The sequence below is a fragment of the Helianthus annuus genome, chromosome 12 (genome assembly GCF_002127325.2).
Source record: "Helianthus annuus cultivar XRQ/B chromosome 12, HanXRQr2.0-SUNRISE, whole genome shotgun sequence".
Taxonomy (NCBI): domain Eukaryota; kingdom Viridiplantae; phylum Streptophyta; class Magnoliopsida; order Asterales; family Asteraceae; genus Helianthus; species Helianthus annuus.
In genome coordinates, this window is record NC_035444.2 from 141,127,335 (window position 1) to 141,144,839 (window position 17,505).

Below are 17,505 nucleotides of genomic sequence, written 5' to 3' on the forward strand. Positions count from 1 at the left end.
GCAACTATTTCCTACCACAAATACCACTAAAAATAAATAATACCGCCACAAAGATATTTATTTATTCAAATTCAAACTTAAAAACATAAAAATCACCACTAAAAATAAAAATAATACCGCCACAAAGATATTTATTGAAACTTAAAAACATAAAAATCAGACGCTGCCACCTGTCTTTTAAGAATCTCCATCACTGGTTATCCAGCTTCCAGGTCTCCTTGAACGATTGGCTCAAAATCCCACTAACCCCACCACCACATCTCATAATATTAATATTATACTTCAATAAGCCCTCAGTCCACACTCAACAAACCAGAAAAGAAAAAGAAGAGACCTTTGATCTTCTTTCAACCTGTTAATAATGGCAAGTTCCAATCTTTTTTGCAGCCCAACAACCACACTTACAAAATCCCAATTACCAATTGAGTTTTTCAACTCAATTTATCACAAACATAATCATCTCAAGAGTAAAGAACATGGGCATGTCAAGAAACATGGTGTTACATCAATATATTCTTCATCAAAGATCAAAGCTTTATTGACCGAACCGCGGTCGGATAATAAGAAGAAGAATATAAGGGTGTTGGTGGCAGGTGGTGGGATTGGTGGGTTGGTGTTTGCTTTGGCTGCAAAGAGAAGAGGGTTTGAAGTTGTGGTGTTTGAGAGGGATTTGAGTGCTATTAGAGGTGAAGGACAGTATAGAGGCCCGATTCAGATACAGAGTAATGCTTTGGCTGCTTTGGAAGCTATTGATTTGGATGTTGCTGATCAGGTTATGCAGGCTGGTTGCATCACTGGTCAGAGGATTAATGGGTTGGTTGATGGTGTTTCTGGGAATTGGTAAACTCTTGTTCTTGTTCTGTTTTTGCTACTTTGATTTGCTTATTTTTCCAATGGTTTCGGTTTTGGTAGTTAGGTTAATTATTATGGGGTTGGATATGTGGGTTCAAAGTTCAAACTAATTATTATTATATGAATTCAAGAATCATAATCACACAAGTAATTGTTTATAATCAGGGATATTTGGTGTTGACTGTTAAGTGAGAGTTTGAATGTTTTCGAAAAAACTAGAAATGGAATGGCTGGACATTGTTAAGTTTGGGGAAAAATCTTAGGTGATGAAATCGGAGATCCAAATAGTGGAACTCGGGTTCTGATGATAGCTGGGCCAAACCACTTGTTGGCCCCGTTGCTTTAACCGGTTTGGTTGACCGAACCGACGGTTATTTTCACATTTTTGCTTTAACCGGTTATAACTTCAACTGGTTCGGTTATTCACTTTAACCGGCCAGTAATTGGTTCAAAACCGGTTATAAAAAACCTGGTTAATAACCGGTTACAATCCAAAAAAAATATCACTAACCTGTTGGGAACCAGCTGTTAAAATTAACTATGAACCGGTTACTACTCTTTACAGTTATTAACCGGTTCCAGGTTAACAAACCGGTTATTATGTGCACCTCTGTCTTGAAGGAGTATGCTAATTCTTGGATCAACTCCGTTGAAGAGTTTACAGATTAATAACAATTGTCATATTATGACGTAGAAAAATATTTTATTTATGACTTTATACTGAAATGTTGAACACTTGGAGGTTATCAGGTATATCAAGTTTGATACATTCACTCCTGCGGTGTCAAGGGGTCTTCCGGTCACTAGAGTTATAAGTCGAATGACGTTACAAAGGATTTTAGCCGAAGCTGTTGGGGAAGATATTATTTTAAACGGTAGCAATGTAGTCAGCTTTGAAGATCACGGTGAAAAGGTAAAATCTTGAACACTTTATCACTTGTATTCGTTTTCTTATCTTATCTTTCGGTTACATATTCAATGAACTCGCGTGTATTTTGTTTATATAGGTTTCGGTGACTCTTGAAGATGGACAACAATTTGAAGGTGATCTTCTAGTTGGTGCTGATGGAATATGGTCAAAGGTATGATTATTAGTTTATTATATACAAATGTTACTAAAAAAAGTTCCATTTTTGTTACCATTATTAACATATGTTACATGCGTACAAACAGGTCCGGAAGAATTTGTTTGGGCCGAAGGATGTAACGTACTCTGGTTATACATGTTACACTGGAATAGCTGATTTTATACCACCAGATATCGACACTGTTGGGTATGTTTGTTTGTCTTTAACGTTTTTTTTTTTTTTTTTTTTTTGGTTCTCTTTTTATGTGGTTATTTGTTAATTTATATACTTTGTATAGGTATCGGGTGTTTTTAGGGCACAAACAGTACTTTGTTTCTTCTGATGTTGGTGGTGGGAAGATGCAGTGGTATGCATTTCACAAAGAACCAGCTGGTGGTACCGATAAACCTAATGGTAATCTTTCTTTCAAATGCATTTATATATATATGAGAACCACCTTGAATTGTAAGAACTAGGCCTTACAAAAGGTGTTCTCGAAAAAAAAATTCTCAAAAATCTTTAAAGAAAATCAACTGTTCCAGGAAAAAAAATGTCGCATGTGAAAATTTACATCGCCGTAAAATTTTTTTAATGGTGACGTCATCGGTTTGTAAAAGAAATTTACATCAGTGTAAATGAAGAATAACAATCAAGCGACAATTTTTTTTTCTATTTTTATTTTTACAGATGTTTATAACATTTTCATCGACGTTTGTGCAAAAAATGCTGGCCAAACTCGCACGGGAAGTAGGAGTTCTCACAACTCATAGCGGTTCTTAATTGAACCGGATCCTATATGTGTATATATATTCATGAGTCAGGATTAAAGTATTTTTTTAGTAGCACATACATTATATATTTTAAAATGAATTGGATGAAATGAAATGGGATTGATTTAAGATTCCGAACTGCCCTATCTAACTTTAGAACTTTTGTTCTTGATGTTTTACATGTTTCTTGATAATGTTTCAGGTAAAAAGGAACGTCTTCTTCAAATCTTTGGAGGCTGGTGTGATAATGTGGTGGATTTGTTGCTTGCAACCGATGAAGAAGCAATTTTAAGACGTGATATATTTGACCGCATCCCTAAGTTTACATGGGGAAAGGGCCGTGTAACCCTGCTTGGAGACTCGGTTCATGCAATGCAGCCTAATTTGGGTCAAGGAGGTTGCATGGCAATTGAGGTAATATCATAAGAAATAATATAAAAGTTAGTGAATCATGTGGGCTTCTTTTTTTTTTTTTTTTTTTTTTTAGTTTTCAACTAGTGTTTGCGGTTCATGTTTTTACAGGATAGCTATCAACTAGCTCTTGAGCTTGATAAAGCTTGGAAAAAAAGTACCGAGTCAGGAGCACCTATTGACATTATATCTTCCTTAAGGAGGTAACACGTCGTTAAAAAAAAATTAAATAGAAATTAAACCTTTTTTCCTATTGTAAAATAAGCATACATAATAAATAAATGATTACATGGGTAACACACAACACTTTTGAAAAAATATAGAATTTTGTGTTTCAAGAGGTTTTGGCTCATATGTTGACTTTTTTAGATACGAAGATGCGAGAAGACTACGGGTTGCGGTTATACACGGGTTAGCAAGAATGGCTGCAATAATGGCATCAACTTACAAGGCTTATTTGGGTGTCGGGCTTGGCCCATTGTCGGTAAGAGACACCCACAAATTAGACAAATCCAGCCTTTTGAACCATACTTTTTTTCTTTGCGTGTAACATCTCGGTTTTGCAGTTTTTAACAAATTTCAGGATACCACATCCCGGGCGAGTTGGTGGAAGATTTTTCATTGATATTGGAATGCCTTTGATGCTTAGTTGGGTTCTCGGTGGCAATGGGTGAGTTATATCCGGGAAGCCATTTAGAAAACTTAAAAAAGTTTTTTTTTTTTTTTTGTCTAAACTCTTTATATATTTTTTTTGTAGTTCAAAACTTGAAGGGAGACCACAGTCCTGCAGACTCACTGATAAAGTAAGCTACACTCTATCAATTTACTTTGATTGTCTAATATGTGTTCACTAAACGTTTGATTAAATTAGGAAAATCGTTCAAATGATGATAAATTTGGTCAATTACGTTCCGGAAAACTAACATGAAAGTTGATTATGCAGGCAAGTGATGAACTGCAGAAATGGTTTAACGATGACGATGCTTTAGAACGCGCTCTTAGTGGCGAGTGAGTAATATTTCCCCTGTACATGCCCTTATTTAGAAGAGATTCCCTTTAATTTTATTTGTTAATTTTTTTTCGTGTGTTTGGTAGATGGTTTTTACTTCCGGTTGGAAGTTCAAACGCTGATTCAGAGCCTGTTCGACTAAGTCGTGATGAGAAACAGCCTTGTATAGTTGGGTGAGTCTTCCTTTGACCACAACAAAGGTCTAAATCTAGTCAAATGAGCTTACTTTTAATGGATATCTATCTTTATTTTGTAGGAGCGTGCCTCACACGAGTATTCCCGGCAATTCAATAGTGATCTCTTCCCCAGAGGTTCGTTATGCTACTTTGTTTTATGTATTATGCCCTGTTCACTAGACCATCCTAATTCTCATTTGCTACTCTAATTCTAGGTTTCAAAATTGCATGCTCGAATAAGCTGCAAAGACGGCGCCTTTTTTGTTACTGATTTAAGGAGTGAACATGGTACCTGGATTACCGAGTAAGTTAAAAAGAGGGAAACTCTATGTGTGCATGTATAATTGCACGCGCCTGCATGTGTCCATTTTATATACGTATATGTATGGTAAGGGTTTCTGTAAAAAAAATGACATTTTTTCGTACAAAGTGTAAGATAGGCATGATGTTTTAAATTTTTGGGTATAATGTTTTTGCATGTTTATCATAATTCATACATCAACATAAATCTATTTTTAATTATTTTACAGTAATGAGGACAGGCGATATCGTGTGCCTCCAAACTTCCCAGCTCGTTTTCACCCCTCGGATGTCATCGACTTTGGTGCAAATAAGAAGGTAACACCACAAGTTCATAGAAAGTACTCCCTCAATTCTAAATAAAAATTTGACCCTTTCAAATGGCCAAAACCGCATCTTTTGTTCGAATGTGGTCATATCATTCATATGACTTGTTTCATCCTGCAGGTAGCGTTTCGGGTAAAGGTGATGAGATACCCACCAAAGATTTCCGAAGGGGCAGGGGACCGTGTTCTTCAAGCGGTTTAAAAACTTGTCGACCCCACATCGGTTTTTACGTCAATTTATACTATGTGAAAATTGTACAGCATTGTAGCAGTTACAAGCAGCAACACAGAAAGGGCTAGAGATTTTGGCCTCATTTTTCAATTTGTAGCAAGTTGTTGAATTAATCATCGATTATTTCTGGTATGTATAGATACTTATAAAGATGCTACATGGAATGATAGCCAGTTTTGCTACCTACAAGGTATATCGTCTTTTTTTTATTATTATTTTTTTTTATAAATATCGATGATCTTGAGAGGCACTATCACTGAAATACCTGGAAAAATATAATAAAATTATATACATTGATGTATCAATGAAATACCAGAAAAAAATAATAATATTTTTTTGCATATCCAACAAAGATGTTGATAGACCATTCAGTAAAATTAATATACATTGGATGTTAATTTTTATATCAAATGATATTATCTATAAAAAAATTAGTTCACTTATTACAAAAAAAACAAATAAAAATTAATGTTTGAAAAACATTAAAGATTTTGTTATTTTACTCACTTACTATAGTTATAGAATAATTTAAAGTTTGTTGTACAAGTCGTTAAAGCATATGATGTATAAGTAGTTGAAACGCATAGAGAGAGTTAAAACTAAATATTTTAAATATTTTGTTATTGGACTTAAAATGATTTAAAATATATAAATTTAACAGAAAGCATATAGTATACAAGTTATTGATATAGTATACAAGTTATTGATGCATTGGAGATGGAAAAAAATATTAATCAGGCTCCACCTCATCATCACGGGCTTTGCCCTTACAGAGTTATAGACGGAATAAAGGGCACCCTCGTCCATCGCCTCCTTTATATTGCCCGTCCACATGCACTTCCACATCATCCCACCGGTGGGAGCATTGTGGATAGCCTAACTGTTGATGTTCGTGAGTTCTCCGTTCGAGAGAGAGAATTTTTTTTTTTTTCGAAAATTAACTTCGTTAAAACAAACACCTTCGACCCAAAAGGGCAAAAGGCCAATACAAAACACGTTCCGACCCATACGGGCAAAGGACAAGACAATTACAACATGTACAATGTGTATTTACACCAGATGTCTTTCAGGACGACCTATTCTTCAACGAGACATAACTTCTAGATTTAAGTTCCCCCATAATGTCTTGTGAAGTTGCTCTCCAATGCATCTCTACATTTCCAAATACACCAACAAGTTACCATGATAATGCCGTGTATAATCTTTTTTTCTTTTGTACCTAAGTTAAGAAAATGGTGAGCTTCCATGAGATCTCCAAATGCGAAAACATTGGGGATGTTGCACCAAGCACTAAGAGTCATCCAAATTCTATTCACAAAAAAACAAGCCGTAAACAAGTGTCCACACGACTCTTCTTCCCTTCACAGAATAAATATAAAGTCGATGGGATGTGGATATTCCTTTTTCAAAGATTCTCTCTTGTAGGTAATCTATCCTTTACCCGTAAATTTTTAACCAAACTAACAGAAAAACCTCCTGACTCGTCTCCCAACCAAACCCACAAGTCTTTCGACCCTATTAACACATTCCTTGCTGCAAGATCATAACATTCCTTCCACTCGAGAAATTCCTCGATCGTATCCAGGTTTCTAGACCAAAGCCAACGATCGCTATCCTGTCCCACCCTAGCTGCCACTTTACATAATTTTTCTGTTTCTATCTAAAAAAGTTTCGGCCACTTATCTTTAAGCGCCATATTACCCACCCATAAGTCCACCCGATATTCCCTCCCATTTCCAATCTTTCCTTTAAGGAAATTTAGAAAACTTATACCATTTATCACCAATTTATTACCCAATTTAATAATATTGTTCCAACAGCTCACAATTGACGGATTGTGGGGTAAAAAAGAGCACCCTCTCACTTTAAGTGACAAGCTTCAACCACTCTCCTCCACAGGCTTTGGTCCTCGACCTTAAATCTCCATTTGGACAAAAGCGCTTCATTAACATCTTTAAGTTTGTTTATACCCCTATTTTTTGGAAGAGCCATCCGGTCCCATGCCACCCAATGGGTCTTATTAACAGTACTAGACCCCGCCCAAAGAATATTTCATATTAGCTTCCAAGATGTCTATAATCCCTATAGGCGCCTTATATAAGGAGAAAAAGTAGACATGAAGACTTTTCAAAACCGCCTTAATTAAGGTAAGTCTTCTCCCTATTGACAGAGTTTTAGCTTTCCATCATGAGAGCCAATTATCAAAGATTTCCTTGATAGATTTCTAGTTATTAATTCAATTCATATTGGCGTTTACTGTTATTCCCAAGTATGTTAACGGAACCTCTTCTCTTTTGCAACCTAAAACCTTCGCCATAGTAGAAACTTCCCCCACCTCCACCTCGATGACAAAAAATGTTTGATTTTTTCAAATTAATATTAAGGCCAGAACACATATAAAAGACTCTAAGAAGACGAGAGACATATACCGCATTTTCTTTACTCCACTCGTCGAGGATTAAAGCGTCGCCGGGCATAAAAAGGTGAGAGAGAACCGGACCCTCGTTAGGTGTTTGAATTCCTTTGAAGATTCCAGCTTCCTCGGCTTTAGAGAAGATACACAACAACGCTTCCATGACAATAAGGAAAAGAAAACGAGATAAAGAGTCCCCTTTCCGAATGACTTTAGTGCATTGGAATTCAAAAGTAGGCACCCCGTTAACTAAAACCAAGGATTTGGCTGACTCTAAAATCTCTTTAATCCACTTGCACCAAATAGGAGGAAACTCCATCTAACCTGTGATATTTATATGGAAACCCGATTCACATTACCGTACACCTTTTCAAAATCTAATTTAAGACGAAACACTTTTCTTTAGGTCTTTTTAACCATGATAAAATCTCATTTAACATAAGCGGACTATCAAGGATATATCTCCCTTTAAGGAATGTCGTCTGATTCTCCGTGACCACTGTCCCAATGACCTTTTTGATGCGATTTGAAAGAAGTTTTGAAATCATTTTACTTATCACACCAATAAGGTTTATCGGACGATAATCTTTAAGTCCCATCGGGTTCTTGTTCTTCCGTATGAGTGCAATGTGAGATGAACTACAACCTTTGCTGATGCTCCCAGACCTATAAAAGAAATCTAAAAGATTAATAAAATCAAGCTTAAATAAATTCCAGTACCTCTTGATGAATCTGAAGTTGAAGTCGTCTAGGCCCGGCGCCCTGTCCGCCCCACAATCGAAGACCGCCCCTTTTATCTCCTCCGTCGAGAAAGGAATCGTAACAAAACCCGGCTTCCGAAACCGATAACCTTTTGATGTTTTGACACCTCGGACTAGGTCTCAAGTTAACCTTTTCATCGAAAGCCTTTTTAAAAAACCCCAAAGCCTCTTTTTTAACCAGAGTAGGCTTGGTCACCCAAACACCGTTGATCTGCAAACCCGGAATATTATTGCTCGCCCTCCTGCTATTTATGTATGCGTGAAATAATACATTGTTTTCATCTCCCTTCATGGCCCGTGTAGTGTTGGATTTTTCGTGTAACTTTTAAAAAATAATTTTTAGTCAATTTGTCAAACAAACTGAACGCAGCGGAAAAACATGTACACGAGGTTCGGTTCTAAACCGATTCCACCAGTGATCTCGTTACAATCAAAATAGGTTAAAATAAAATAAAGAATCATGACATCCAAGAAAGACACCTTGGTTCAACGAACGATCTCGCTAGATGACCGTTGACCACGAAATTTGATTTGTTCGTTTGAAACGATTTCAAACGAAACCTAAATCTAAAGAAAATAAAGTTCAAAACCTTACCTTATGCGTAATCAAAGAAACAAATGATTTGTTTGTATGAAAACAAATTAGAACTTCATGAATTGAATTGTTGTTCCTCTTCTTGTGCTTTTCGGCAGCCAATCCCAAAAACTTTTTTTTTTATGAACAGCAATAGTACGAAGTATATATCTCCATGTATACTTCACTTAAGAGTCATATATATTAACTAATAAGATTCCTTTTGTAAGCATACAAGCTATCTCTAATTCAAGTTCCGTATATAATATATCATTGAGAGTTATATGGAGAAAATTATGGAAAGTCCCTTTTATTATTAAAAGATATACATATATCTTTTATTTTAAATCAAGGATTAAGAATTGTAATCTAATCACAACTCCTTCATAACTATCTCATAATTAAACAATATCTCTTCTCATTATTATTAATTATCTAATAACTAACAATATGGATAGACAAATTTAATTATCTGATATTAATTATAATTAACAAATTAATTATAATATTAATCCGGCTCTCAGTAATTATTCTAAATAATTACCTGTTTTCTTTTATTACGCTTATTCTTTCGTGATCCGGTGGTTAACGATTAAAACACCGTTATATGTTCGTTGCCCAAAGTGTAACTCTTTGGGTCGTACCTTGACGGTAACGTTGAATCTTAATCGACAATTGAACATTATATCCAACAATCTCCCACTTGGTCGATTGGCCGATTAAGTTTCAATGTAGACAATAGTGGGTGCCTAGCTGCATCATATTGCCCCCGGCAAGGTATGACATATTTATGTCAACTAATTCTTTGCACTAATCAAACCTTTGGTTATGCAAATACTATAGCCCTGGTTATCGACTCATTTGTCCCTCTGTATTGAACACTTGTTGAACATGAGACATGGATCGAATTCATTCTCATATATTATTCAACCATTTCTAATTTCGTTCCTGATTTGTAAGTGGTTTATCAAACTATTACTAGTTCGAGCGTGGCCACGCGTTTAACACCAGTTCAAATCAACGAAAGGCGCCAGAGTGTTCCTCTTCTAAGTATAGAAGCACAGATCCCTTTGGCTACAAACAACTCCCACTAAACTTCAGATCATTCCCAAAACTATCCTTATTACTGTCAGTTACGTACAGCGTTAGATAGAATCAAAGAGCAACCATTCATTTAAGTTAGTTCTTGTCACACCCCCAAAAATCCACCTGCGGAGTATCACCGCTTGGGAGCGTGACTGACCAGGATCAAGCCACCAATCATACAGAACATTGTATAAAGTAAAAGTAATCACATTAATCCAAACCATTTCCATATGAAAGGTGTTTCCAAAACATAAGTAAGTTAACATTGTTTAGCGGAAGCGTATTATTGTAAAACCCATAGCAAATAAGTATCAGACATCAAAAGTGTTTAACAAGGTGATCACGATCCAAGCCCCACAACGACCAGCTCCTCCGTGTGCAAGCTCCAAGTACCTAACGATCTGCAAGGCATGTAACAGAATGATCAACAAACTAGTTGAGCGAGTTCACATAAAGGAAATGCGTAATAGTAAGTTCATTTGTATAGGTGGCTCTACTGGGCCGTTTGTATATTTTACTGTGGTGGTGTTCCACGTTTTCCTGTGGTGGTGTTCCACGTTTTCCTGTGGTGGTGTTCCACGTTTTCCTGTGGTGGTGTTCCACGTTTTCCTGTGGTGGTGTTCCACGTTACTGTGTGGTGGTGTTCCACGTTACTGTGTGGTGGTGTTCCACGTTACTGTGTGGTGGTGTTCCACGTTACTGTGTGGTGGTGTTCCACGTTACTGTGTGGTGGTGTTCCACGTTACTGTGTGGTGGTGTTCCACGTTGTATAACCACTAGACTACTCGTAACTATAGGTATCCTTCACAACCGAGGATAGTAAAGTAGTAGTCTAGGCATAGTGTCAATAAAGTATCTAATCAACCTTTCAATCCCATTCCCAACACCCCGGGAATCCCATGCCTTGGTAAGAGTGTGAACTCACCTTGGTTTGCTCGGTATGCTAGATTATGCACTCACAAGTAATTAGTCACGTCCTATTGTATGCACGTATAACAAATCAGTTCATGTTCGCAATGATACGCATGCAATTTAATGTTCACATAACAGTCAGTTTGCATAACGGCACAACACGTATTACTTCACGTATACAAATGTTAACGTTCATCAAGCATGGCATGCCAAATAAATCAAACATATAATTCCATCTTTCAAAGTACATTCATAACCAAGCATCTTTCGATCCACCCTTATCTTTCGACACATTAGTTATCTCAGTTATCTTTCGGACCGAAGGTTATGTTTCGAACCTATTGTCATCTTTCGATCACACACATATCTTTCGGTCAACATGTATCTTTCGGTCAACAGATATCTTTCGGTCACAACTATGTTTCGACTACAAGCATCTTTCGACAATAACTATGTTTCGAGTAGACAAGTATCTTTCGACATAAGCAGTTACGTTTTCATAATCAGTTACGCTTATCACGCAGCCAGTTACAGGAACAGAAACCCTAATCATCTACAGCCGTCATCATCAATCATGCATGCCCAAACAAATAACAACAAGTACCAAATCTTAACAGTACATCTACATAACGAGTATCATACGAGCACGATTCCATAATCAACATCATCACAATATATATCCGATTAGCATACACCTCCGATTAGCACCTATATCCGATTAACATTCATATTCAATTAACATACGTGTCTGGTTAACATACAAACATATAGCAATACTATCATACATATCCGGTTATCATAGCCGATCCACAAAACATCATGAAAACAGGTACGATTGACACTACTAACAATATATTGCCAAACAATTTATTAATCACGAAATCAAGGCATCATAAACAACATCACATACTAACCGGAAATCTGGATTATGGGAGGAAATCCTTCGAACAGAGAGCAGGTCTGCTATATGCCGTCACACTCACACACAATGGAACTAGGGTTTGAAAATAATCTGCCGACTACATGCATCACGTATATAAATGGTTTCACAGGAATGGGCCAAGCCCATTAGAAAGGCTGGGCCGAAAGATGTCGAAGGATAGGATCCTTGGTCGAAGGATATGTTTCGAGATCCTTCGGACCGAAAGTTGATCCTTCGAATCGAAGGATATGTTTCGTGGTCCTTCGAATCCTTCGAACTGTGTGCCAGGTTTCGTGATCTAGACTAAGTGTATTAAATAATAATTTCTAATATTATCTTTTACAACAACAAGTAGTTACATGTATGCACAATGACAACACGTTTCATTAAAACACAACGCGTACAATTACAAGTCCAACAAGACAACTACTAAACAGTCAAAGTCAACGCGCATTTAATGCGAAAGTGAAAGTCAGAAACTCGAGTTGTCACATTATCCCCAACTTAAAAGAAATTTCGTCCCGAAATTTGGTACGCACTCACTGAGGAAGCTAGGTAAGTTACATCGTTCACTGGTTTTCCTGGGGTGTCACATCATCCCCCCGTTGATTTGGAATTTCGTCCCGAAATTCGGTAGTAGTAGCTTCAGCCTCAGAAGTGGATGCATTGGTTTCGAATAACTGGGGACACTTTTCTTTCCTCCTGTCTTCGCGTTCCCAGGTGTACTCTGGACCACGTTTGGAGTTCCAACGAACTCGAACAAGAGGGATTCTCTTGTTTTTGAGGACCTTCACATCCCGGTCCGTGATTTCAACTGGTTCCCCGACGAACTGCAACCGCTCGTCGATAGTGAGTTCCTTAAAGGAACTATGAGGGTCTTATCTGACAGACACTTCTTCAGATTCGACACGTGAAATACATAGTGAACTGCACCGAGTTCAGTTGGTAGGTTCAGTCTGTAGGCTACTGGGCCTATTCCTTCAGTGATTTCAAATGGTCCAACATACCGTGGATTGAGTTTGCCTCGTTTACTAAATCGAACCACACCCTTCCAGGGTGAGACTTTCAATAAAACCCGGTCCCCGACCTGAAATTCCAAGGCTTGCTACGCTTGCCCGCGTAGGCTTTCTGACGGTCGCGTGCTGCCGTCATGCGTTGTTGTATCTGTGCAATCATTTCTATAGCGTCCACTACAATCTCTGGACCCGTAATTCGACTATCCCCCACCTCTGCCCAACAGAGGGGTGACCGGCATTTACGTCCGTAGAATGCCTCGAATGGAGCGGCTTGAATGCTGGTGTGATAACTGTTATTGTACGAAAACTCCACTAAAGGGAGGTGCTTTTCCCAGCCGTTGCCGAAATCAATAACACACGCTCGAAGCATGTCTTGAATAGTTCGCTCAGACTGCCCATCCGTCTGAGGGTGATATGCTGTGCTCATGTCTAATCGTGAGCCAAACGCTTTGTGCATCGCATGCCGTAGTTCTGACGTGAATCGTGCATCCCGATCCGAAATAATAGAAATGGGCACCCCGTGCCTCGAAACAACTTCCTTGAGGTAGATATCTGCGAGAGTGGAGAACGTATCCGTTTCCTTAATAGCCAGGAAGTGTGCAGACTTGGTGAGTCGACCCACGATCACCCATATTGTGTCGTTCCCACGCTGAGATCTAGGTAGGCCTGTAACGAAATCCATGGAAATTTCTTCCCATTTCCACTGTGGTATCTTGGGTTGTTGAAGTAAATCTGAGGGTTTCTGGTATTCAACCTTGACTCTCGCACAGGTTAAGCATTTTCCAACATAGGTGGCGATGTGGGCTTTCATACTAGGCCACCAATAAGTAGCGCTGATGTCGTGGTACATTTTATCCGACCCTGGATGTACCGAATAGCGAGACTTGTGAGCTTCATCCATTACAAGCTCGCGTAAACCGCCATAAAGTGGGACCCAAATACGCCCCGTTACATAGTAAGCGCCGTCTTCCCTTTGTTCCATGCATTGCCTTGAGCCGCGTAAGGCTTCAGCTTTGACATTTTCGGGTTTCAGTGCTTCTAACTGAGCAGCTCGTATCTGTGCAGGAAGACTGGACTGAATAGTAAGCTGCAGCGCTCGCACGCGCTTAGGTAGAGTGTCTTTCCGGCTGAGGGCATCAGCCACAACATTGGCCTTGCCTGGATGATACTTGATGGCGCATTCGTAGTCGTTCAGTAACTCGACCCATCGTCTTTGATGCATATTCAAATCCTTCTGCTTAAGGATATGCTCGAGTCTCCTGTGATCGGTGTAAATCGTGCACCTGGTACCGTACAGGTAGTGTCGCCATATCTTAAGCGCGAAAACAACAGCTCCCAGCTCTAAATCGTGCGTCGTGTAGTTGCGCTCGTGAACCTTGAGTTGACGAGAGGCGTAAGCGATAACCTTGTCGCGCTGCATTAACACACATCCCAGTCCCCGAATGGATGCATCACAATAAACCACGAAGTCGTCTGTGCCCTCTGGCAATGAGAGGATAGGTGCATTGCAAAGTCTATCCTTTAGGTGCTGAAAAGCAGTCTCCTGGGGCTCTCCCCAGCGATAGGTAACACCCTTCTGTGTCAGTAGCGTAAGTGGTTGCGTGATCTTTGAAAAGCCTCTAGTAAACCGTCTGTAGTAACCTGCCAAACCCAAGAATTGGCGTATTTCTGTCGGTGTACGCGGTGCAGGCTAATTTCTGATCGAATCAACCTTGGATGGATCGACATGAATCCCATCCTTGTTCACCACATGGCCTAGGAAGTGGACTTCACGAAGCCAGAAGTCGCATTTTGGAAACTTTGCGTACAGTTGCTCTTTTCGAAGAAGTTCCAAGTTAAGACGTAAGTGCTGCTCGTGTTCCTCTCGACTCTTGGAGTAGATCATAATGGCGTCGATGAAGGCAATGACGAACTTGTCAAGGTAGGGTTTGCACACCCTGTTCATAAGATCCATGAAAAACTGCAGGCGAGCTCTGAAAGCTGTCTTGGAGACGTCCTCATCCCGGACTCTCAGCTGATGATAATCAGCCTGTAGATCAACCTTGGAGTAGTAACTCGACCCTTACAACTGGGCGAATAAGTCATTAATGCGTGGAAAAGGATAACGGTTCTTCACTGTGATCTTGTTCAATTCACGGTAATCAATTTCACATCCTGAAGGTGCCATCCTTCTTTTTCACCGATAATTGGTATCTAATAGTTCTTGTAGCTCCCAAGGCGAAGAGATAGGTCGGATAAATCCCATATCCAAGATTCCTGGTAGCTGTGTCGATAGTTCTTCCGATTCTAGTGGAGCTAAGCGATACGGTGCTCGAGCTATGGGTGCTGCTCCTGGAGCGAGCTCGATTTGAAATTCGTCCTGATGATGCGGCGGTAGACCAGGTAAATCCTTGCGAGACACCTGAGGAAAGTCGCGTACAACTGAATGGTCTTCGCCAAAGTTGCGGTGTGGCCCTTCCGCAAACATTCCTGAGCCTTCAAGAAAGAGGTGATGCCAACCACGGCACCACTCTTGTCGCCTTGAGCTTCGAGAGGTTCTTGACCAGAACGAGGAATGCGAACAATCTTTTCTTTGTATAGGATTCCTGCTTGCTGTTGCTGCTGGCGATTCCGGTGTGCAAGCCGTGGGCTCCTGAATTCCTTAGCTTCTGCTGTGCTCAGGCGATCACTATTCTTGTGCTGCTGTTGTGCTTGAGACCGAGCGGTAGCTGAACCCTTGCTGGAATACCCATCCCATTTCCGCTTGTTGTCACTAGGAGTAGCGGGAGTAGCAGAAGTGGTAGCGATAGTAATAGCGCTGATACAACTAGGTAGCCTGTTCTGTTCCACTGCCTGATCCGTGAGGCGATGAGCAAGACACTGAATGTCTTGGATTTTGTCGAGGTTAGCCGATGTAGCTTGGCTCTGAATCTCTGAGGCTAGACCCTTGAGGTACAATTCGATACGCTTGTTTGGAGGGTCCACCATGGTTGGACACAAGATGGCCAGTCCGTTCTATCGTTTCGTATGAGCTTCAATTTCTGACCCCATCATTTTCAAATGGTAAGGCTCCACTTCCAACTTGTGGATGTCATCACGCGTGTAGTATTCCCTTTTAATGTGTTCTTTGAATTCGTTCCAGGGGGTGGCGTTAGCAGCTGCCAACCCTAGTATCTGTACTTGCGCGTTCCACCTGGTTAGCGCGATTCCTACCAAAGTACCAGTGGCGTACTTGACCCCTGCGAGCCTCAGGGCGTTCACACATGAAGTTCTTGAATGTGCCACTGAATGTGCTTGAGCGACAGTCCATGATGTTCTGGAATGTGTGCGTTCTGACCCGTTGCGCGAGAAAGATAGATCAAGGTTAAGCGCGAAAGTTGGGTCACGAGAGTAGGATCTAACATCCTAGAATAGGTCTGGGATAGCAGGTTATACCTCCTGCTTGTGCGGCTGCAAGTGCCGCAGCAACTTGTTCGTTAATGAGAGCCGTCAACTGGGCTTGAGTCATGTCAACACGTCCAGACATGATCGAACAGTAAAGGTAGCATAAGTAAGAATGGTTCACGAATAGTGCGATGACAGAAGAGTGTAAGCACGTATGTGTTCTCAAGCAATAACAAGTTGTGAGCAAAGTAATGTAAGCATACTACGAGCAAAGTTCTATGCAGTTCTAGCAAGCAGGTAATAAACATAAACCTTATTACCTAGGATGTCGAGTCTTGCACGTGGAGCGAAGCGTCGTTGTGGATCGTTGAGAGCACTGTTCTGGTTATAGTCTGGTTTTAATAAAAACGTTCTTCCATATTAAAACCAAGTTCTCTATAACCAATGGCTCTGATACCAATCTGTCACACCCCCAAAAATCCACCTGCGGAGTATCACCGCTTGGGAGCGTGACTGACCAGGATCAAGCCACCAATCATACAGAACATTGTATAAAGTAAAAGTAATCACATTAATCCAAACCATTTCCATATGAAAGGTGTTTCCAAAACATAAGTAAGTTAACATTGTTTAGCGGAAGCGTATTATTGTAAAACCCATAGCAAATAAGTATCAGACATCAAAAGTGTTTAACAAGGTGATCACGATCCAAGCCCCACAACGACCAGCTCCTCCGTGTGCAAGCTCCAAGTACCTAACGATCTGCAAGGCATGTAACAGAATGATCAACAAACTAGTTGAGCGAGTTCACATAAAGGAAATGCGTAATAGTAAGTTCATTTGTATAGGTGGCTCTACTGGGCCGTTTGTATATTTTACTGTGGTGGTGTTCCACGTTTTCCTGTGGTGGTGTTCCACGTTTTCCTGTGGTGGTGTTCCACGTTTTCCTGTGGTGGTGTTCCACGTTTTCCTGTGGTGGTGTTCCACGTTACTGTGTGGTGGTGTTCCACGTTACTGTGTGGTGGTGTTCCACGTTACTGTGTGGTGGTGTTCCACGTTACTGTGTGGTGGTGTTCCACGTTACTGTGTGGTGGTGTTCCACGTTACTGTGTGGTGGTGTTCCACGTTGTATAACCACTAGACTACTCGTAACTATAGGTATCCTTCACAACCGAGGATAGTAAAGTAGTAGTCTAGGCATAGTGTCAATAAAGTATCTAATCAACCTTTCAATCCCATTCCCAACACCCCGGGAATCCCATGCCTTGGTAAGAGTGTGAACTCACCTTGGTTTGCTCGGTATGCTAGATTATGC

General features: G+C 39.9%; 2 protein-coding genes across 2 annotated transcripts; one reads left to right on the forward strand and one right to left on the reverse strand.

Moving 5' to 3' along the window:
• Positions 1-260: 260 nt before the first annotated feature.
• LOC110895635 (zeaxanthin epoxidase, chloroplastic) lies at positions 261-5,336 on the forward strand. Its single transcript, XM_022142950.2, has 16 exons — positions 261-840; positions 1,603-1,765; positions 1,860-1,934; positions 2,026-2,126; positions 2,218-2,333; positions 2,892-3,103; positions 3,212-3,303; positions 3,470-3,584; positions 3,667-3,770; positions 3,858-3,903; positions 4,044-4,108; positions 4,196-4,282; positions 4,366-4,420; positions 4,501-4,589; positions 4,816-4,903; positions 5,033-5,336. The coding sequence occupies exons 1-16, from the start codon at positions 362-364 to the stop codon at positions 5,111-5,113; spliced, it is 1,968 nt and encodes a 655-aa protein (XP_021998642.1). The 5' UTR covers positions 261-361; the 3' UTR covers positions 5,114-5,336.
• Positions 5,337-7,374: 2,038 nt separating this feature from the next.
• LOC110893316 lies at positions 7,375-7,875 on the reverse strand. The gene has a single exon (XM_022140429.1). It carries the CDS (start codon positions 7,873-7,875, stop codon positions 7,375-7,377), a length of 501 nt encoding a protein of 166 aa, XP_021996121.1.
• Between the last annotated feature and the right edge of the window lie 9,630 nt (positions 7,876-17,505).